At 35.9% G+C, this 24,637-nt stretch overlaps 1 protein-coding gene across 1 annotated transcript in view; it reads left to right on the top strand.

Annotated features, from left to right (window-relative positions):
• Positions 1-24,637, top strand: part of P5CDh1 (delta-1-Pyrroline-5-carboxylate dehydrogenase 1) — a 280,792-nt gene that overhangs the window by 177,269 nt on the left and 78,886 nt on the right. The window contains exon 11 of the mRNA XM_090391995.1: positions 18,512-18,690. Coding sequence (XP_090248121.1) covers positions 18,512-18,690 — 179 coding nt within the window. The remainder of the gene's footprint in view (positions 1-18,511; positions 18,691-24,637) is intronic.

Raw genomic sequence — 24,637 nt, 5'->3', positions numbered from 1 at the left:
CAGCATTGATGTGATATGGGTTCCAAATTTCCTGTGTGGGAGATTATATATATATATATATATTACAAAGTTTTGTAATAAAAATTTCTGCTACAATGAAGTTCGACAGAATCAACAATATTATTGTCTTATTCTTTTTCTTGTGTGGGAGAAAATTGATAAAATGTCACTCTTATAATTATATCAGATGTTATAATGGCAAAAATAGAAAGAAAAAAAATCATTTGCACTTTCTTTTCAAAACACAGAAAGAATATTGTCTTTTTCATTGGGTGAATTTACAATACTACATATTTTTCTTCTGTTATCTGATTTTTTTTCTTGTAGTATGAAGAAGAAATCACGGCATATAACAGGAGAATGCAAGAGGGCAAAAATCTGTAAATTGATTACATTATAACTAATACAGAAATCATGTCAGAAAAAAGTTATTTATGTAAGAGTTCTAACATCAGCAGATATAACAACATTTTCTTCTAGTTTAGATACATGGCATTGTTGAAGTAGCTAAACCTTTGCTACAATTTTACGCTAAAATGAATGGGCCTGTTCCCCAAGTGATTTACGTTTGTAACAGTTGTCTTGCAAACGATTTGTAAAATAAATTCTCTGAAATATCTGCAGATTGAATATAACCTTCCCCCCCCTAAAAAAAAGATTATGTAACGCATATGCTCCTTTTCTTTTAAAATAATTCAAATCCTTTTTCAAGATAATTCTATCAAATAATTTATAATTTTTCAATAATAAAAGTGAAACTGATCATTATAAATTTAAGAAATTATTTTGGCATAAATAATGTGTCAGTATTTCTGTCTTAGGATGTCTGCTAATCAACAATTGAAAATGAAACAAGACATTCTTGATGTATTCTGCATTACAGCTTGAGGTACTTGAGTGTGACTTCTGACAAAGTGTTCTCTCTTTTCTTTCTCAATAGCAGTGAGAGTAATCTAATCTAAGCCTCTAGTCTAGCTTTTCTTCCAGCTAAGAGGATTATTATCCAATATTTCTAAGACGTAGATTATTTCAGAAATAGCAACCAGCAGCAGCAGTAGAAGTAGTAATATTTAGATTTTTTTAAGAAAAAGAAACAAAAATAATACTATTGAATTTTCTTTTGTGTGGTATGCATACGAGGGTGGTCTGAAAAGTTCTTGACCATAAATGGCAACACTGTCGGCAAGATTTTTTTTTTTTTCTAAGTTGGTGCATCTGTCATAAGCATCCATATGAAATTGTAAGTCATTCTATCAAGTGATTTGTTTCATACAACTGTCTGAACCAAAAGTGTTGTCTGTATCCCTTGAAATGGATAAAATTGAGTACCATATGGTTATAAAATTCTTTAAAAGAAGGTTTAATGCCAAAAAAAATTCATTCGAAGTTCATAAAAGTTTGTGGGCTTCGACAATTAAGAAATGGGCTGCCGAGTTTAAATGTGGCTGTACTAGCCTTGAAAGTGTAACAACACCAGAAATCATTGATCAAGTGCACGAATATGGTATTGGATGACGGGCAAGTCAAAGTGCATGGAATTGCTGAGACTATAGGCATTTCAAAAGAATGTTATAATTTGCATGAAGAATTGCAAATGATAAAGCTTTGCACAAGATGGGTGCTGCGCTTGCTCACAGCAGATCAAGACACACTCGCATGAAAATCTCTGAACAGTGCTTGGAGCATTTTAACAAGAATAAAAATGATTTTATGCATTGATTTATTACTATGGATGAGACTTGGATTCACCATTACACATCAGAATCCAAACTGCAGTCAAAACAGTGGACAGAAGCCAGTTGTTCAGTGCCAAAGTAGACAAAGTCGGTTACATCAACAGGAAAGGTTATGGCATCGGTGTTTTGGGATGCTAAAGGCATTTTGTTTATTAATTATCTTGAAAAGGGTAAAACACTAACTGGGGAGTATTATTCCGATGTTTTAACCAGACTAGATGAAAAAATTTGTGAAGAAAGACCCGTTTTGCAGAAGAAAAAAATCATCTTTCATCAGGACAGTGCACCTGCCCACAAAGGTGTTTTGTCAATTAAGGGATCTGCACTATGAATTGTTGGAACATCCACCGTATTCCCCAGATTTGGCTCCCTCTGACTTCTATCTCTTCCCAAAACTAAAACTCTTCCTCGCTGGTCAGTGTTTTTCTTCAAATCAAGAGGTGATTGCAGCTGCAGAGGGGTATTTTGCAGATCTTACTGAGAACCACTACAGGGACGGGATAATGGTGCTGGAGCATCGCTGGAATAAATGTATTAGTCTTAAGGGAGATTACATTGAAAAATAAAAATAATTTTGAAATTATAAATTTGTTTTTTAATTGTTGAGCTGTGGACTTTTCAGACCACCCTCGTATAAACAGTTTTATATGGTGAAAATATAGCATAGTATTTCTAAAATTTCAAATAATTTCAGCAGACATTAGGTCAAGCTGATTTTAGATTGCAAAGAAATAGTACAGAATTAGAAGCTTCATGATACAACAATATTATTGCCAGAGTCCAGTTCACCTTAGAAAAAGAGGAAAACAACACCTTCCCCTTCCTAGACACTCTAATCACTTGCTAGCCTGATGGATCTTTGGTTTTCTCTGTTTATAGAAAACCCACCCATACAGGCAGATACATTCACCAGCAATCCCACCACCCCCCTCACAACAATATGGGGTTATAAAAACACTATTCAACAGGGCAAATTTAATCTGCTCAGATCACGATGCCCTAACACTGAACTAAACCACATCCTCAACACTTTCTTAGCCAATGGCTACAACCCCAAAAAAATCAAAAAAATACTAAAACCAGTAAACCACAACTCCCTTCCACAATAAAGATTACACTAAATCTATCACCATCCCCTACATCCGGGGCACCTCTGAGAAAATAACTAATATCCTCAAAAAATATGACCTGACTTCGTGTTATAGACCATATAAAAAGTTGGCATCCCTTATCCGCTCTACCAAAGACCAACCACTCCCCCTAGACCTACCTGGTGTATACCAGGTCCCTTGCAGCTGTAAATTGTCCTACTTTGGCCAAACAGGCAGGACAGCGAATATCAGGATTTCAGAACACAAAGACTACATCCGGTTTCACCAGTACAGCCACTCTGGGTTTGCAGCCCATGCCTTAGATACCCACCATAGAATTCGTTGGAAGAAAACTAAAATAATACACTGCAGTAAGTTCAAGTATGAAAGATTATTCATGGAATCATCAGCAGCTCTAAAAAACGTTCCAAACCTCAACAAATTTGGGTGCATGAAACTATCCCAAATTTGGGAAGCCTACATTATGAGAACTTCAGCCCAACGACCAAGATAACCCAATTAGCCCACTAGGGGGCACCATTAGGACTTTAGGAACAATATTAGTTTCTTGCCTTCTTACTCATTTGCTTTTGTTAGTGCCTGCATGCACGTACCATATTTGTATGTTCCTGAAGATGGCAACGTGACGTTGCTGAAATATTGAAGGTATTCATTAAAGTTTGCTTTAATTAATATCCATTATATGCGTTGTTAATTCCTTAAGCTAATTACCAGTTATTGCCTTAGTTCTTTTGTCAAAACAGTAAAATGAAGTTATAGATTTTGAATACTGTTTGGAAAAGCTTTCAAACCTGTCAAAATTTAGAGTAGTTATGTAATTGAGTTCCAGGAGAGGATAAGGAGAGCAGGGGAAGCATTAGAAAATCTTCAAAATGAACATAAATTTTGAATCGTTCCATATGTGATATCTTTCATATTATACTTTCAATATGGCTATGGTGGCCACACACTGGATATTATCGTAATGTGCATCCTATAAAAAAAAAAAAAAAAAAAGACAAAGGCGAAGAGTCCCTGCTTAAATATCATTGGATATAAATTTTTGATACTAAAAAGATTCACAATAGGAAACTGAGTAATGCAATTTAACTTCATTTGTTGTTCATAAAAACAAAAGAAACAAATCGTTTCTAAAACTGAAATGTGATGATCTCATATAATATAATGGTATTTTGCTAGGAAAGAAAGCAAAAGGTCATATGTATTTCAATAAATATTATTTCAAAATATAAATATTTGACATATTTTCAATGCAAACATTTGAAAATTCGTGAAAAAAGAATTGTTTCTATATTGTAAATAAGTGAAAGAACAATCAGTACAACTGTTCCGTTGTATTGATTTGAAGAATAATATACAGCAAATTTACTATTACTAAATAGATTCATTGTAAAAGCTGATCAGTGGTTCATTTCAGGATTGATTATTTTTGCACATGTGAAATTCATTTCAATTTTTGGGAAGAGACACAATAATTCAATTGTGAGGCAGTAAAGGAAATTCCAAGTAACACAGCATACGTAAAGACAGGTAACATAAATTCGCTCACCAATGGTTAATCCACTAATGGCTCTAAAATAGCCATAAAGGGATTAACTGCAGAGGGAGGAAATAGCATGATAAAAAGTAGAATGCCAATGAGGTTTTGATCCATGAAAAAAGCTAGGGTGGTCTGGCTCTTTCATCCATCTCAGCCGGTTAGGAGGTTAATGATTCTACTAGTCCATTTTTAACTCTCCTGATTTATTGGTGCCACACTAGCCATCTTTCACACAATATCTGTTAGACTTCTCTTTGAAGTTATTCACTAATAAACACCTACAACCATCTCTGGCAACTCATTCCACCCATTCACTGCCCTCCAAGTACAATACCTAGTCGTAACATCCTTGCTAACCACATTCTTATACAACTTTCACTGGTGATCCCTTGTTTTACTAAATCACTTAAGGAATTGAAACTTACCTCCCTATTGAATACAATTCCACCAACTCACAAATTAGAAAACTTCACAGGCTCCTTAAGAAAGTCACTTCTTGGCCTGTAAAAGTTACCAACAGATTAAAGCCGTTTAACTCTATACCCCCCCCCCCCCGTATTTACGGACTCCCAAAAATACATAAACACAATATGCCATTACGTCCCATAGTGCAGTGCTTCCCAAACTTCTGGATGTCAGGGCCCCCTTGCAAAAATTAAAATATTTCACAGCCCCCCCCCCCCCCTTGAAAAAAATCGTAATAGAGAGATATATTATTATAATATTTATTGTATTTATATTCAATACAAAACATACACAGCGAATATTGCAAAAATCAAATCCATATATTACATTTTTTGCCTCTTACCGTTTGGTTCTGAAGACGATGCGGGCTGTTCTGGTAAAATATGAAATACTGTCTTTTTTTTTTTTTTTTTTTTTTTGAGTCTGTTTGTTCGCAGGAATTTGTTTTTATTTTTTATCAGCCACTTATCCATCTCGGGGTTAAATTTTTTAACGTAGAATAGATCAAATAATATCACCACTTATCGATACTGGCACACCACAGACTGATAACATGAAATTAGTGAATATTACCTGAATAAGGGAATCCCAGGACCAGGAAATTTTTCTCTTTTGTGACTTTTCTCCCTTTACAGTAATTAAGCCTAACGCGAAACAGACAGCAAAGGCAGGGTTATTAAAATGTGCATATGATTGATGCGGTATTAACAAAAGATCGCACAACCGAAAGATAAAAGCATAGCTGACAATTGAGTTGAAATGCTAACTCTCTTCAACCGAATTCTATATGTGAAACTGCCATAACATTCATTATATATATATATATATATATATATATATATATATATATATATATATATTAATAACTAGTAATATATATATATTACTTAGTTTTAACACTTTTACGAATTTTAACACATTCGGTTGAATTTTATTGCTGCCTTGGGAAATTGAACTCACACGCATCTAATTAATAACAATAGTTTTTAGTTAGATACTGTGTTTGCCCATGCAACATATGGTTTTGTTTCAGTCTATATAGCATAGTTTCTGTATGAGGGGACATGTAATTCATTAATTAGTGTGTTTTTATCCCAGTTGTCTCTAATTGCACTATTTGTTGAGAAATATATTACACAGACTCCTCATACCTTATTCACTGGCATAATAAAAGTACTTGTTTTTATTGCCTCTGCAGTATAGTGGCTGTTAGGGAGGGTGTTGTTTACCACTGCAAGATAATTACTATCTCCCCACATGAACTTGTTTAAGCTTTTTTTTCATGTGTGAAGTATATGTGAAATTTTTATTGGTAACAGAAAACTAGCTCGGATGACAGTGATAATATAAAACGAGTTTTGATATGTATATAAAGTCAGTATCAACAGTCCCTGATTAAGAACGCGTGATGAACGGGACAGGAAGATTCGGAGCTTCCCTGGAGAGCATTCGAAGTAAATACAATTAACCACTCCTTTGAAATGAAACATATGAATAAGCAATATTTACTAATATTCATTAAGCGCCGAAATACGCAGGAAGCAAAGTTTGTGAACCAACACCAATGTGTGAATTTTTCTATTAAAATATAAAAAATAACAAAAAAGAAATAATAAAAGTTAAATAGTTTCTTTTAAAATAAAAAAAAATCTACTTAGTCTTAAAACATTTTAAATTTGTTTTCATTATTTCACAGCCCCCTAAACAAAACCTATGGCCCCCAAGGGGGCCACAGCCCACAGTTTGGGAAGCGCTGCCATAGTGGATGGCATTGATTCCCCCACATACAAAATAGCTAAACATTTGGCCAAAGAGCTCGCACACTATACTGGCAATACACCATCACACATAAAAAATTCAGCCCACTTCAAAGCCAGCATAGAAAACCTTACACTCCAACATACTGACATAATGGTCAGCTTTGACATCTCCTCCTTATTCACAAACGTCCCACTCAAGGAAACTTTAGAGCTAATCCAAGCTAAATTTTCCCCCGATATCTCAGCCCTATTTCAGCACAATGAACTCTGGCTATTTCGTTTGGCAGGGAAAATTCTACAAACAAATAGAGGGGACAGCCATGGGTTCACCACTCTCCCCACCCTTGGCCAATTTCTTTATGGAGACCTTTGAAGAAAAAGCCTTAGCCTTTGCCTCACAAAAACCAACCATATGGTTTCGCTATGTTGATGATGTTTCGCTATTTGGCCACATGGCTCTGAAACACTCCTCTCCTTCTTAACACACTTAAACAACCAACACTCCAGAATCAAGTTCACCCTGGAAAAAGAAGAAAACAACAGCCTCCCTTTCCTAGACACACTAGTCACCCACCAGCCTGATGGAACCTTGGTTTTCTCAGTTTATAGAAAACCCATCCGTACAGGCACATACATTCACCAACAATCCCCCCCACACACACAACAATATGGAGTGGTGAAAACACTATGCAATAGGGCTAAACTAATCTGTTCTAACGACATGCCCCTAAACACTGAACTAAATCACATCCTCAATACTTTCTCAGCCAGTGGCTACCCCCCCCCCAAAAAAAAAATAAAAAATCCAAAAAATATTAAAACCTACAAACCACAGGCCCCCCCCCTCCCCTACTCTACAACAAGGATTACTCTAAATCCATCACCATTCCCTACATCTGAGGCACCTCGGAAAAAATTACCAAAATCTTAAAAAAAACATGACCTGACCTCCTGTTACAGGCCTTACAGAAAATTGGCATCCCTTATCTGCTCCACCAAAGATCAACCACTCCCCCTAGACCTACCTGGTGTATACCAGGTCCCTTGCAGTTGTAAACTGTCTTACTTTGGCCAAACATGCAGGACAGCGAATATCAGAATTTCTGAACACAAGGACTAGATCCATTTTCAGAAGTACAGCCATGCTGGTCTTGCAGATCATGCTGTGGATACACACCACAGAATATGGTGGAAGAAAGCTACAGTAGCACACCGTTGCAAATACAAATTCGAAAGACTATTTATGGAATCAGCCTCAGCCCTAAGAAACTCTCCAAACCTCAACAAATTTGGTTGTATGCGACTGTCCTAAATTTGGGAGGCTTACATCAGCAGACCTTCAGCCCAAAGGCCAAGAACACCTACTTAGTCTGCTAGAGGGCACCATCAGGATTTTTAGGAGAACAATAGCTTCATCTCTTCATTCTCAGTTACTGTGTTGTAGTGCCTACGTGCACGTGACTTTTTTTTGTAAGTTCCTTTTGAAAATGGCAACGTGACGTTGCCGAAATATCGGAAATATTTATTAAAATGTAATTTAATTTATATTCTTATCTATGTTGTTCAATTCCTTAAGTGATTTAGTAATGCATAACCAACATATAAGCCTGTCTACGAGATCCCTTGTTTTATTTTGTCATGTATTGAAAAATAAAGTCTTCAGTGTCAATCGTCTAAAAACCTTTTAAGAACTTAAGTGTTTCTATTATGTCTCCTCTTTCATTTATTAGCTAAATTTTGAAGCCTACAGACCATCAATTCGCTTCTCATAGGGAGCATTCCACAGACCTGCCACAATTTTTGTTACTCACCTCTGGATCCTCTCCAAAACTTCATCTCCATGGAATCTGGGATTCTAGATCTGTGTACAGTAGTCGAGGTGTGGCCTTATTAAAGCCTTATATAAGGGAACAATAATCTGTCTATTCCTGCTTGTTGATGTGCTCTTCAATAACCATATAATCTGATGTGCTGTTGTGGTTATCTTTGCCATATGCCCTCTAAACTTCAACTGCCTATCCACAATCACACCCAAGTCCCTGGCCTCATTAGTTTCCTGCAGTTCAGTTTCATCAATATAGTACACAGCTTCTAATCTCTTCCCAAGGCCTTATCTTACACTTGGCAACATTAAACTGGTAGCCATTTTACCCTTGCCCATACTGCTAGTCTGTTTAAGTCTTCTTGCAGGATCTCTGCATCACCTTCATTTACCATTACTTTTCCGAGTTTAGCATTGTCAGCAAACAACTGAATATTTCCTGTCAAATCATTTTCTATATCATTGATATACAAATTAAACAACAGAGGAGTACTGAGCCCTGTGGTACACGACTAGTAACCTGGACCCATCTCCTCCATAAACTGCTTTTTGATATTTGTCCATCAGCCACCTTCCGACACAAATTATAAATTATATTAATCATATACATTTTAATTATCTTGCACTGTATTTTTTTTTTTACTCTTTTATAATGTTGTGTGAGAATGTGAAGTATTGCCAAATGAGAGGCCTAAGATAGATTTTTAGGAACTTTTTTTTTCCTTTATAACTGTATTGGAGATTTGCAGTACAAGAATTACAAGGGATGTGCCATTACGTCCCATAGTGGATGGCATTGATTCCCCCACATACAAATTAGCTAAACATTTGGCCAAAGAGCTCACACACTATACTGGCAACACATCATCACACATAAAAAACTCACCCCACTTCAAAGCCAGCATAGAAAACCTTACACTCCAACATACTGACATAATGGTCAGCTTTGACGTCTCCTCCTTATTTACAAATGTCCCACTCAAGGAAACTTTAGCGCTAATCCAAGCTAAAATTTTCTCTCAATATCTCAGCCCTATTTCAGTTCACAATGAACTCTGGCTATTTCGTTTGGCAGGGAAAATTCTACAAACAAATAGAGGGGACAGCCATGGGTTCACCACTCTCCCCACCCTTGGCCAATTTCTTTATGGAGACCTTTGAAGAAAAAGCCTTAGCCTCTGCCCCACAAAAACCAACCATATGGCTTTGCTGCGTTGATGATGTGTTCGCTATTTGGCCACATGCCTCTGATATACACTCCTCTCCTTCTTAACACACTTAAACAACCAACACTGCAGAATCAAGTTCACCCTGGAAAAAGAGGAAAACAACAACCTCCCTTTTCTAGACACACTAGTCACCCACCAGCCTGATGGAACCTTGGTTTTCTCAGTTTATAGAAAACCCATCCGTACAGGCACATACATTCACCAACAATCCCCCCCCCACACACAACAATATGGAGTGGTGAAAACACTATACAACAGGGCTAAACTAATCTGTTCTAACGACATGGCCCTAAACACTAAACTAAATCACATCCTCAACACTTTCTCAACCAATGGCTACCCCCCAAAAAAATCCAAAAAATATTAAAACCTACAAACCACAGACCCCCCCCCCCCCCTCCACAACAAAGATTACTCTAAATCCATCACCATTCCCTACATCCGAGGCACCTCAGAAAAAATTACCAAAATTTTAAAAAAACATGGCCTTACAGAAAATTGGCATCCCTTATTCACTTCCCCTAGACCTACCTGGTGTATACCAGGTCCCTTGCAGTTGTAAACTGTCTTACTTTGGCCAAACAGGCAGGACAGAGAATATCAGAATTTCTGAACACAAGGACTACATCCGTTTTCACAAGTACAGCCATTCTGGTCTTGCAGACCATGCAAGACCCCCAAAAAAATCCAAAAAATATTAAAACCTACAAACCACAGACCCCCCCCCCCCCTCCACAACAAAGATTACTCTAAATCCATCACCATTCCCTACATCCGAGGCACCTCAGAAAAAATTACCAAAATTTTAAAAAAACATGGCCTTACAGAAAATTGGCATCCCTTATTCACTTCCCCTAGACCTACCTGGTGTATACCAGGTCCCTTGCAGTTGTAAACTGTCTTACTTTGGCCAAACAGGCAGGACAGAGAATATCAGAATTTCTGAACACAAGGACTACATCCGTTTTCACAAGTACAGCCATTCTGGTCTTGCAGACCATGCTCTGGATACATGCCACAGAATACGGTGGAAGAAAGCTACAGTAATACACCGTAGTAGTAAATACAAATTCGAAAGACTATTTATGGAATCAGCCTCAGTCCTAAGAAACTCTCCAAACCTCAACAAATTTGGTTGTATGCGACTGCCCCAAATTTGGGAGTCATACATCATCAGACCTTCAGCCCAACGGCCAATAACACCTACTTAGCCCACTAGAGGGCACCATCAGGACTTCTAGGAGAACAATAGCTTCATCTCTTCATTCTCAGTTACTGTGTTGTAGTGCCTCCGTGCACGTGACTCTTTTGTAAGTTCCTTTTGAAAATGGCAACGTGACGTTGCTGAAATATCGGAAATATTTATTAAAGTGTAATTTAATTTATATTCGGATCTACGTTGTTTAATTCCTTAAGTGATTTAAAAAAGAATTACAAGGATCATGCTTTAATAAATTTTTAGTAAAATAGATCCAGTGACCTAATATTTTAATTGGGATCTCCACCCTCATACTTTGGGATATCTCCACTCTAAACAATATTGGAAGGAGCATAATCTGAAGTAGTTTAATAGACCACCTCTGAAGAAATTTCCTTTCACTTATTATCTTCGGTCTCAAATCCTAATAATAAATATCTGAATTTTCTTAAAAGATAATTGCTAATACTTCTTTCTCCAGGACAGAATAGTTAATTTTAGGAACTGATAATGAGACTGTTCCAGTGTGCAAAGAGAAAAATAGGGCCGAAAAAGTTACAGGCAAACTTGAACAAACCAAGACCACAAATTAGAACAAATAGGGGATGGATGTGACACTGGTTAAGTAGATAAGAGGGTGGCTGCTGATCAGATATCAAAAAGTGGATATGGAGGGGATATCTAGGCAAAACGGTGACTAGTGGTGTGTCACAAGGTTCAGTGTTTAGACCACTGTTGTCTAATTTGTACATAAATGACATAGGAAATAACCTGAAAGGAAATATTCAGTTGTCTGCTGATGACAAAATCATGTAGAGTAATAGTTAATCAAGGCGATGGAGAGAGTTAGCAGGATGATTTAAATAGGCTGTCAGTGTGAGCAAAAGATAATGGATGTTAGTTTAATGTGGAGAAATGTAAAGTTATGTATTTTGGGGTAAATAGATTATAAGCCATGTATCGCATTGATGGCACTGTACTCTAGGAAATAGTTGAAGCTAGAAATTTCAGGGTCGTGGCAGACAGAGAGTTAAAGTTTAGAGGACATATTGCTAAGGTAGCCCATAAGATTACTTGGCTATTGAAGAAAACATTAACAAGTAGAGATAAGGACATTGTTATTCTTTTTTATAAGGCCTTGATATGCCCACATCTGGATTACTGTGCTCATGTCTGGTCCCCTAAGTTTTTTGATGATGAGGAAAGGATTCAGAGGCAAGTGACCAAGATGGTGAGTGGCCTGTGGAATGTTCCTTATGAGGATAAATTGAGGGTGTGTAAATTGCAGAAGTTGGCTGATAGAAGAAAAAGAGGGGATATGATAGAAACATTTAAGTTGCCTAAAGGGTTTTATAGGATGGATGCAGAGGAAACGTTTGCTAGAGGGACCAGAACAAGGAGTCATCCCTGGATGTTGAATAAACGTGTGGTTAGTATGGGTGTGAGGAGTAGATTTTTTGCTTGGAGAGTTGTGATTGAGTGGAATGGTTTGCCAGAGTCAGTTGTGAGTGCTTTGTCAATGGATTCAAGAGGAGGTATTATTATTTATTAATGGGTTCAAGGGGAGGGTATCATAGATTGGGTGTCCTGCGATGAGTCTTTGGACTTTATGGAGGTGCCTGTATAATTATAATTATCCTGCTAATGGTCTTACTGTTTTTGAAGGTTTAATAGACAGTATGCTATTTATATTAGATTGGGAAGGAATTATTCTTGTTTTACGAACTTTATGACCTAAGTATTTTATTTCCTTTCAAAAAACTTAATTGTAACACTTCAAGGATAAATATTCCTTATCTAAGCTAGAAAAAAACTTTAAGTAAGATATTTCTGTGAAGGATTAGGTCCTTTGAGTATTTGAGCAAGTCATCTTGGAAACAGGTAATTCCTTTACCCAAATAATATAGGTGCCTCCATAGCGAAATTGGAAGAACATTGGAATATTGCGCCCTTCGATTGGAAAAGACCTGGGTTTGATTCTCGTCATGATGAAGGGAATCCTTATATTGACTTTTTCAATTGAAGATGAGTTAGCCAATCTCATACAGAGGTAGCAGGTTTTTTTCCTCCCTGAAACTCAGGTTTTCATCTGGCATATAGACAAATCAGCTTTCAGAACACATGCAATTACAAACAAAAAATTGTTGGTGATGATAGGCAGTGGTAGTAGGAGAATTAAGTAGTAATGGAGAGGGTGAGATGTATTTAGTGAAGCAGAGTAGATTGCTCTCCTGCAATGAGTTCTTTGACTCCCTGGAGATGTCATGTAATAATAATAATAAATAGCCGATAGATCAGGTTCGTTAGTGATTGTAAATACATGGCAGAGTTTCTAGCTCCTTGTGGGAGATGGCATAATTAATACTGCTGCAATCTTGTGATGAAGGCAATGTGCTTTGTCTTACTTCCTTAATGTAGTCTGGAAATATTCTGAGATCTGCACCCTCTAAACTAGTGTTTCTCAAAGTGTGGTACACATACCCCCCGGGGGTACGCGAAAGGTTTTTAGGGGATATGTGGCAATTTTCATTGCATAATTAAAGGAGTCGTTATATTTTTCAACAAACAGTGCAATTAGAGACAACCTGGATAAAACGGCACTAACTAATGAATCACATCCCCTTTCCAACAGAAACTACTGTGTAGACCAAGCAAAACCATATGTTGCCGGTGGAACATATGGTTTTGCTTGACACCACCCCCGTCGTTAACGTGTTAAAACTAAGAAATATATAGTGAATGTGTTTCTGATATTATGGAATTCGGTTGAAGGGAATTAGCATTTCAACTCAACTGTTGAAATGCTAATTTGTCTTTGGTTCGTGCAATCTTTTGTTAATACCGCACCAATCATATGCAGTTCTTCGCTGCTCTACGTATCTCAAGTCTTGTAAATTACTGGTAATTTTTGCTGGAAATAATGGGAAAGACGATGACGCTATTTGGGTAGATGATTTTGGTGATGCACACAAAGAAACTGTTCTCGATGCCAAAAGTAGCGATAGCGAGTAGGAGCTTCTTGGTAAGTCGCACCATTTTCAGTTTTTTTTTCTGAAAATTTTAGTTTCCGAAAATTCCCGCACGTATCTCGCAACATGATTTTTTAGCTTTAATTTTGGGAAAAAAGTTAGAGTTATATTTGAGTAAATACAATATTTTTTTTTAGCTTTCAGATTCTTACGTATGGATCATTGGTTAAAGATTGGATTTATAAAACCCCCAAAAGAGAGCAATATAGCAAATACAAGTAGCTGTAAGCAACAAGAAAACGTTGATATTGCATCTGGATCAAATGAAATTGATAAGAGTGTGTCGTCTGACATCTCTAGAGAACCAAAATTTAAAAATAAATCATATTTTTTGTTTACATGAACATATAAATTCAAATAAAATAGATATTTAATTTTAATTAATATTTTAAATTAATTTATTTTAATTAATTAATGAATTTATTTTTAATTAATTAATTAGGGGTACTTGGTAATAATGAAAATTTAAGAAGGGGTACATGGATATCTGAAGTTTGAGAAACACTGCTCTAAACCAATTCTTCAGTTTTACACAGTGGGAAAAAAAAAATCTTGTATTTGGTTTTTCTGAGAATGAAGGGACTGTGTGATTTTGGGTTAGATTTCTTTTTTATTCCAGCTTTCATGTAACAACAGGAATGAAGGCAATGTGTTTTGTCTTACTTCCTTAATGTAGTCTGGAAATATTCTGAGATCTGCTCCCTCTAAACCAATTCTTCAGTTTTACACAGTGGGAAATTAGCAGAATTTGTTACTTAAATTATTGATTTCTTGCAGATCTATAAAAAAAAAAAAATCTTAAACTTGCATTTGGTTTTTCTGAGAATGAAGGGACTGTGTAATTTTGGGTTAGATTTTTTTTTTATTCCAGCTTTCCTGTAACAACAGTTGAAAATGTTCCTTATATTTTACTGGAGTCTAATATTGTCTTACATGGATAGGTGTCTGAGTAGCGAGTTGTACAGAATGTTCAATACAGAAATGTACACACAGACATCATATCTTCATTGAAAACATTGAATAGCTTAAAAGCAGTCTCAAAGAGAATTCTAATAAGTTTATTTTAATTAGCTATGGTTACCAGTTTCATTGCATTTTTTACTAGGCTTTCTGTTATCTCCTCTATAAATCTTCTTTCTCATCTATATTTATTGCTTCAAGTATAAGCACTTGATCTTGTTTGATATCAGAAACTCCAAAGTATCTATCTAAATTTTGCATCATGTTGACTTTGCTTCCATACAGAGACAAATAGTGCCAAAAATTACAGGTGAACTTGGTATCTCTTTAAGAAATCAAGACCAAGAATAATGTATTTTAGGATTAGAAATGGAGAGATAGCACAAGAAAAGTCTTGTTGTTGATAGTGATATCCTCATGCTGTTTCAGGATACAAAAGTGTACACAGAATCTGAAAATGGAGGTAATCATCACTTTGTTTTAAACAGGATTAAAGCAAATGTCATATAGAAAAGAAAAATTTATGAAAGTTTTAAAGATTTAAGTCATATTTTCTCAAGTTACCTCGAACAGAAACCCTACATGACACCTGGTGTCTGTTATGTCTTTGAAACATATCAGACCTCCATTCTACCAGTAACCATCTAAAAGATGTTTGCAACAGTGAACAACTAGTGCATAATATGCTAAATGATTTACCTGAATAATCCATGCTGTAATATTACAGTCTTTAAAAGTAACTGTTGTTTGAATCTCCTAGAACTATTATTGTACATTTCTCCAGTCTTATAAACTTATTGGGTATGCTACTAGTGATAAAATAGTGAAACAAGCAGGTTTCTTTCTGTTAAAATATACACATGAAATCCTATATCTTAGAAGTCTGTTATTACTCTATCAGCCTAATAATTTTCTTCAGAATATGTATATTTGAAACTTGCACAGAGAATCAATATGATTAATTTCAAACTACTTATGAATTCATTTTTTTATCCTAAATTAATATAGGTATTAGAAAACATATGCCAGTGATGCAAGGCTTATATACGCTGTTCACCAAAGAATTTCCCACTCATGACTCTCATGACAGGCATTTCCTTTAAGGAAATGAAAATGAGATCTCAACTTTTTAAATTTCTGTTCAGTTTATGCTAGAGAAAAGATTACTAGCAGCTTGTCAATGTTCCTCAGCTGTCACATATCACATAAAAATAATTAGAATAATTTTACTAAGCTTTGAAAATCTTTTGAGAATAGTATTGTACCTAAGACCTCATTTTATTAAGCATTGTTAAAAATGGTCACAGATAAGTACAAAATATTTCAGTGGAGGAAAGAGCTTTCATAATAACACAAAATTATTCCTTTCTTGCATGCAAGCAAGCATAAATTTCCAACTTATAGACAGGAGCATTGAGTGAGAACACCTGCATCCTGAATGGAGAACCTATTGAACAAGTAAAACATTTCTGCTATTTAGGCACAATTTTTAGTCAGGATGTATAATGTATAAAATAGATCTGTAAGGCCTGTAACAGGAGGTGAGGTCATTTTTTAAAATTTTGGTAATTTTTTCTGAGGTGCCTCAGATGTAGGAAATGGTGATGGATTTAGAGTAATCTTTGTTGTGGGGGGGGGGGCTCTGTGGTTTGTAGGTTTTAATATTTTTTGGATTTTTTTTGGGGGGGGGGTAGCCACTGGCTGAGAAAGTGTTGAGGATGTGATTTAGTTCAGTGTTTAGGGCCATGTCGTTAGAACAGATTAGTTTAGCCTTGTTGTATAGTCTTTTCACCACTCCATATTGTTCTGAGGGGGGGGGGATTGTTGGTGAATGTACGTGCCTGTATGGGTGGGTTTTCTATAAACTGAGAAAACCAAGGTTCCATCAGGCTGGCGGGTGACTAGTGTGTCTAGGAAAGGGAGGCTGGTGTTTTCCTCTTTTTCCAGGGTGAACTTGATTCTAGAGTGTTGGTTGTTTAAGTGTGTTAAGAAGGAGAGGAGTGCTTCAGAGCCATGTGGCCAAATAGCGAAACATCATCAACGTAGTGAAACCATATGGTTGGTTTTTGTGGGGTAAAGGCTAAGGCTTTTTCTTCAAAGGTCTCCATAAAGAAATTGGCCAAGGGTGGGGAGAGTGGTGAACCCATGGCTGTCCTCTCTATTTGTTTGTAGATTTTCACTGCCAAACGAAATAGCCAGAGTTCATTGTGAACTGAAATAGGACTGAGATATCGGGAGAAAATTTAGCTTGGATTAGCTCTAAAGTTTCCTTGAGTGGGACATTTGTGAATAAGGAGGAGACGTCAAAGCTGACCATTATGTCAGTATGTTGGAGTGTAAGGTTTTCTATGCTGGCTTTGAAGTGAGCTGAGTTTTTTATGTGTGATGGTGTGTTGTCAGTATAGTGTGTGAGCTCTTTGGCCAATTTGTGGGGGAATCAATGCCATCCACTATGGGACGAAATGGCACCTTTTCACATGAGTACAATCCCACCAACTCACAAATTAGAAAACTTCACAGGCTCCTTAAGAAAGTCACTTCTTGGTAGAAGTTACCAACAGATTAAAGCCATTTAACTCTATACCTTCCGTATTTACGGACTCCCAAAAATACATAAAGAAAATGTGGCATTACGTCCCATAGTGGATGGCATTGAGCCCAACGGCCAAGAACACCTACTTAGCCCACTAGAGGGCACCATCAGGACTTCTAGGAGAACAATAGCTTCATCTCTTCATTCTCAGTTACTGTGTTGTAGTGCCTGCATGCACGTGCCTTTTTGTAAGTTCCTTTTTGAAAATGGCAACGTGACGTTGCCGAAATATCGGAAATATTTATTAAAGTATCATTTAATTTATAATCGGATCTACGTTGTTCAATTCCTTAAGTGATTTAGAAATGCATAACCAACATATAAGCCTGTCTACGAGAAACAGAATCATGTAATTAATGAGAATGAAGATTATCTAGAAAGTTTTTTTGTATAAAAATGCTAGTGATAATCTGTCTCCCTATACCTGTGTTTATTATTTTTCTCCAAGACGACATCTTTTTAATATCAGCTTGCATGGTTATGTATATATATGTTTCAAGAATGCTGACATGCCTTGCTTTATAATACACATCATGATATATAGTATGTAAGTGTCACTGTTGAGCTTTTCTAGGCAAAAAATGAAACTAAAATCACTGAGGGTCATTATTAGCATAATACATGAATCTTTTTCTATGTTAATTAGAAATAAGGACATTTTAAGTACGTTTAAGTTTTAAGAGTACATAAAAATGTTGGAATATGCTGTAAAGTTAGGAAAAAACACCTGATTTTCTTAATGAAAAAAAAAATTTAATAGGATTTTTGGTATAAATTTTGTATGTATATTTTTTATTTATTGTGAAATAAATTTGTAGTGAACACCTTATATTATACTTATTTAGCCATTCAATTTAGACAGCCAAACTGCGATGTATTAATATAATTATTTTTCAGGAACGGTTATTCATTTAAAAGAGAAATTGAAATACAAATGCCAACAGAACAGTTTCAAGGATGTTATTAAACTAACTTTGGTACTAATTTTTATGTTTAATTTTAATTGCACAATTTACATAATACTTGCATTTTATTATCTGTTTTCATAAACTGAATATCTATTGAAGGTTAAAGAAGGACTGATTGAAATACAGGCGCAACTGAAATTAGGATCTCCTTTAGAATATGATACGTTTCTCTCAGCTGTAATAGACAAGAAAGCTTTTCAGAGAATTAGCAACTATATAAAACATGCAGAAAATTCAACAGATTTAACAATTCTTGCAGGAGGAAAAACTGATGATAGGTAAATAGAGAATATATTTGTGTTTCTTCTCGAATTTATTATTGTAATCACTTATTTCACAATTTTATGAACATATAGTAACATATAAACACATTATACCTATAATAAGTATAGCATGTTATATTTGAGCAATAACGATCAAGGAAAGGAAGGAGTAGTGATAGCATTCAACATCAAACATGAAGATAAACTTCTTGATTGGAAGGCAGTTTCAAGTAGAGTTGTGTGGGCAAACTTCAAAATGAAGAAATGGAAAATGAAACTTACTTGCGCCTATAATTTTCACAGAAAGTTCTTCTAAGGAAGAAGTGGAGGAATTTTTCATGTCACTAGAGCAGGCAAGTGACAAACAAAATAGAAAAAGTGGTACTTGTTGAAGATCTAAAGAGCAGAGTAGAAAATGAATTCCATCAGGCATGTAGAAATGTTTTGGAAAAATTTGGAGAAAAGGACATGACTAATAATAATGGTAAGTATATGGTGGATTTTTGCTCGGGATATGGACTAGTTGTTATTAATATTATGTTCTAACGTAATGATGTTTACTAGTTTACATGAAGAGAAGATACAAGAAATGAGAAAAGCCTCATTTGACTATGTTGATCAATCGAATTATGATATCTTCATACTGCATACAAGAGCGTAGAGTGGATTTAAAATTGGAAGTGAATATCACAATATGTAAAAAAAAAAAGTTTTTAAAAAGAATTAAAGTTTGAGCAGCTTTTGTATAGTTGAGTCTACACGTAAACTGTAGACTCAACTATACAAAGATTTTTATTTATTTATTTTTTATTATTATTATTTTTTATAATGTTGAGCCCATACACGAGAGGTTGGTTAATCAACCTATAGTATGTTAGTACTGTGTGTGTGTGTGTGGTGGAAAGGCAAAACTTGTTTATATTTGATTTAAAAGCTTATATACTGTATTACTTGGGAAATGCATAACATAACAGGGAAGAATGTTCTACAATACAGCAGTAGCATGGATGAAGGAGGAGAAAAAGAAACTTGTTCTGTGGGTTTTAAGGTGTCCCACCTACCGCGTAACTTCATACCCTGAAGTTACGCGGTAGGTGGGACCAACAAAAAGCGCGTAAGTCGAATTCACATAACTCGGGGTATAATTTTGCATGAATTTATATATACAAACATATAATTGGGACCAAAGGTTTACAAAAACAGCTATATTTTTTAAGAAATATAATCATAATTGTAGTTTTTCGTACATAGAAAAAAAGAAAGTTATTTCAATGTCGATGGTTTCATAACATCTAATAGATTTGTCTGACGGCATAATGCGTTTTTCTTGTCACGCAAAATTTCTTCATAGCAAGCTAATGATTTTTTTTTATTCCTTGCCTTGTGGCTACAATTCGTTCCTCATTAGAATCTATGTCCTCCAAAATCTGTAAACCTTTCTTTTATGATTGTTCTTACTGTGGATTCCTGTAGACGAACTTCTTTGCTAGCTCACAAATTTTCATTCCGCCTTCAAAATCCTTAATAATGTTGAGTTTTGTTTCCAAAGTCAATGTTTTTTTTTTCTTACTAGCTGTAGACGAATCGAACTTGATTCTTTTGGACGACATTATTATTTTTTATGTGATAAAATTTTTATCAAGAACATAACATTAAACAATCGCAAGGTTTGTAGACTATAAAAATCGTGCATGAATGGAGACTGCATGAAACATGCTAGTACTTGTTCACAGCATGTGCGACACTGGCAAATGCGACTAGTGGTGAGGCGTGAAGTGGGACAGGAATACGTACATATAAGAAACTGCGTAACTCTGGATTCGCGTAAGTCAGAGTATGACTGTATTTATAAAGTATACATATTGCAGAAACTAAATGCCTGTGTGAAAGTGGAAGGAGTGAGTTGGTAAGAGATGGGTTATTAATCATTCTAATTACTCTCCTCTGTATTGAGTCAAGCATTTTGAGGATGCTCTTAGGAACCCAACTCCAAATGTGAGATCAGTATTCAATAGTTGAGTGGATTTGTGATTTGTATAAGGTTAACAGCTGTTCGGAGGTGAATTAATATCTTGAGCAAAAGAGAAATCCTAGTTTTTTAGAAGCTGAGGCGGTAATGGTTGTGATGTACTTATGCCAGTAGAGGCTTGATGTCAGGGTGATTCCAAGAAGAGAAATCTTATCTGTCTGGAAATCTGAGTATTGTCAAATGTAATACTAGGAGAAAAGGATTCTTTTTTGTGAGAAATAAATGAGGTTTCTGAACCCATTGGAGGATGACTTGGAGATCAGAATTGAGGGCGGTGGTGGTTGATGTTCTGCAGGTTTAATTTGTGTAGAGTAAGGTTTATCAAATGAAAGAGAGAGGTGCAATGTTCTGTCATCTGCGAAACAGTGTATTGGGTTGGAGGTCAACTGAAGTAGGCCATTGATATATAGAAGGAAGATGGTTGGTGAGCGAGTAGGACCTTGTGGGAACCCTGATATTAGTTGAATGGCGAGAGGATAAGGAACCATCCACTATCACACATTGTGTGCATCCAGATAGAAAGCTGGCAATCCAACTGCAGAAGTTCTGAGACACACCAAATGATGGGAGTTTGTTTAGTAAGTCTTTGTGCCAGACCTGATCAAAAGCTTTGGAGATATCAAGTGCAACCACTTGAGATTTGCCAAACTGCTCCATTGCAGGCATAGACTTCTGTGGCTAATTGTTTCAAAAGATATATTTTGGCGATTACACCACATTTTTTTATTCAGTTATATAAAACGCTGAAATAATAGTTCCCGACAAGTTTTGTAAATCGTAGGATTTACATCTTCAGGGGGTAAATAGTATAACTTAAAGTTTAAACAAGAGAATTAATAAATACAAATCATAACCGTCTGGCTATTCATAAAACTCAAATAACAGAAGCAGATATATAACGTTATTGATGTTGAAACAATACTGGACGATGTCACGTGCTCTTGTTCTCGTGCATACAGTCCGAGCTCAGATTGAGGTAGATTTTTTATTAGAGCTGACCACACTTGATGGAGAATTAACTTCCACTTCTACTGGACACGATATACTCTGGCAAAAAACCATGATGTCATACGTAGAAAACAAGTTATATAAGAAAATTTAAAGAAGCTGCTAATATGCTAAAAGACCCAACCCAATGCAATAAAAATCAAGGTTTAATTCTCCATCAAGTTTGGTCAGCTCTAATAAAAAACTACCTCAATCTGAGCTCGGACTGTATGCATGAGAACAAGAACACGTGACATCGTCCAGTATTGTTCAGTATTCTGTTATTTGAGTTTTATGAATAGCCAGACGGTTATGATTTGTATTTATTAATTCTCTTGTTTAAACTTTTAAGTTATACTATTTACCCCCGAAGATGTAAATCCTATGATTTACGAAACTTGTCGGGAACTATTATTTCAGTGTTTTATATAACTGAATAACTGAATAAAAAAATGTGGTGTAATCGCCGAAATATATCTTTTGAAACTTCTCCATGGCATTTGTATAGAGATGGGTAATATATGTGATTAGATCTCCTGTTGATCGGCAGCGATAAAATCCATGCTGGTGGTTATTTATTAGCTGGGTGCCTTCAAGGTGGTGTAGGAGTTCAAAATGGATAGTTCTCTCCATTATTTTAGACAGGACTGAAGTGAGTGAGATAGGGTGGCAGTGATTTGTCGCTCTTCTTGGGAATGGGTTGAAATATAGGCCAATTTCCAAGCTCTGGGATAGATACCAGTGGTGTAAGAGAGTATATACAGGTGACATAGGATAGGAGTTAGTTCTGGTGCACAAACTTTCAGGACAATTGGAAGAATGCCATCAGGGCCAGGAGACTTGTGTCCAATTTGGATAATATTTTTCTCATCTCCTTCTGGTGAAAGGATATATGAGGCATTGCATATTGAGCATCTGGAACGGTTGTGTGTTGGAGGGGGGGATTTATCATGGTGAGTTATTTGTGCATTGGTGTGAAGTGTGAAGCCAGGAGATTGCTTTTTGATGAACGCATCGAAAAAGGGACTATGGTGAACGATATAACAATGAAGTTCAACATCATGTTCAGCTGTTCCTTGACATTGTAGGCAAATTCATTTTTATGGATGACAATGCTCCACCATCATACACGAACAGTAGAGATACTTCTGGAGATGGAGAATATTAATCAAATTGAGCAGCCAGCACTCTCCACAGATCTGAACTTCATAGAATACGTTTGGGAAGCAATAGGGAGATACGTTGCTGCTCAAAATTCCCCTCCAGAAAACTAACAAGGCCTTATCCTTGTTCTGAAGGGGAAGTTGGCCAGTTTTCCCTTAAGAACTCCTAAATCACTTGGTGTTATGCATGGTATGATGTTGTGAGAGCTGCATCACAGTTTGGAGGAGTGGACATATTCCATACTAAATTGTTTCTCCACATAATTTCCTGTAAGCACTGTGCATTAATTCCTTAACTACACCCTTAGGAAATTTGTAGCTTTTTCCAAAGTCATATTGCAATTTAATATGTATGAAATTTATAACACATTTTTAGTGTAATATAATTTATTGGTATGCTGGCCATAAATTTATGTCCACATTTGGCTGTAGTTATGGAAATTTTTTCATATACAGGTAAAAATGTAGTTCATCCTTAGCTTTTGGACACCATTGTAAATTGAATAGCAATTATAACCAATTTGATATGAAAATCAGCAATAAAAAGAGCAGAAGTATGAAAATAGGCAAACATATAGAAATCTTCAATTTCATTCTGGATAGAGTGCAACTGAAGCATTATCATGCCTTTGGAACAAGTGAAATATTCTGCTATTTAGTCACAGTTTTTAGTGCAGATGCAAGTTAAATCTGGAAATAGACAACAGAATAAGCAAAGCTGGTATGGCGAGGAGCTAGCTGAATAAATTTATATGGAATAAGAGACAAATTAGCCAAAACACCAAACTAGCAGCATATACAAGGCAGTGTTCAAAGCATTTTTAAGTTATGGATCTGAGAGTTGGGTTAGAAATAAAGCACTTGATCAAAGATTAGAGACCACAGATATGTAGGTTCTGCGGAAAATTAGGAGAGCAAACTGATGGCATTAATGGTTGAATCATATTAAAAATGAAGACATTAAGAAGGAACTTGACATTGCTTGCATTAAAGAATGTGTAAGCAGGGATAATCTAAGGTAGTGTTATACCCTGATAAGTTTAGAATGTCATGATTCTACTTATCATTGTATAACAGAGTATAAACTATATACAATGCTTACTGAAAATACTTGTTATCTAGGTAATAGTAATGTGTACGTTAATAACAAGTGTATTAACAAGAAGAAGAAAGGAAGAAATTGTAAAATATCTAAAGGAAGTGTTATGTACTAGTGTAAAAAGAAAAAATTTGTTTACTTTAAGAAAAGGAAAGAATATTTAAGAAAGTATGCTAATGTTATAAGTGATAGTAATGCTTAAATTTTGGTCAAATTGTTTTTTATTTATAAAACAACATAAGGAAAAATAATCAAGAAAATTCTATGTTTACGTATGCCCTAAGAGAAGAAGGGGGAAAGCAAACTGTTACCCCATACATTCCCGTGCTAACGGAGAGCGAGGGCGAGTAGTGAGAGAATCGGATGCTGTGACGTCACAAGTATGTAACGAACGATGTTCGCGACTCGGATGAACGGCCAAGTTTACGGTAGCGGCCGATAGGAGAGGGGTATAAAAGGGTTGGAATCCTCCTCTCTCAAGGTCTTTTGGTCTTCTGGTCTTGGTCCTTGTGTTCCTGAGTCGTGCTCCTGAGATCCTCGTGGGTGTCCTGGGTTTATACCTCGTGGTCGGCTGCATATCTTGGTGCCGATTCCATCGCTAGCATGCGGAAGGAACGGTTGTTGGCGAAGATTCTGATTCCAAACTTCCACTACATAGTAGCAGAGTATACAGCATGAAGTGCC

Source organism: Typopeltis vanoorti, chromosome 4 (genome assembly GCF_054136105.1).
Source record: "Typopeltis vanoorti isolate ZY-2024b chromosome 4, IOZ_Tvanoo_1.0, whole genome shotgun sequence".
In the NCBI taxonomy this organism is placed as follows: domain Eukaryota; kingdom Metazoa; phylum Arthropoda; class Arachnida; order Uropygi; family Thelyphonidae; genus Typopeltis; species Typopeltis vanoorti.
This window is presented reverse-complemented; position numbering and strand designations above follow the sequence as displayed.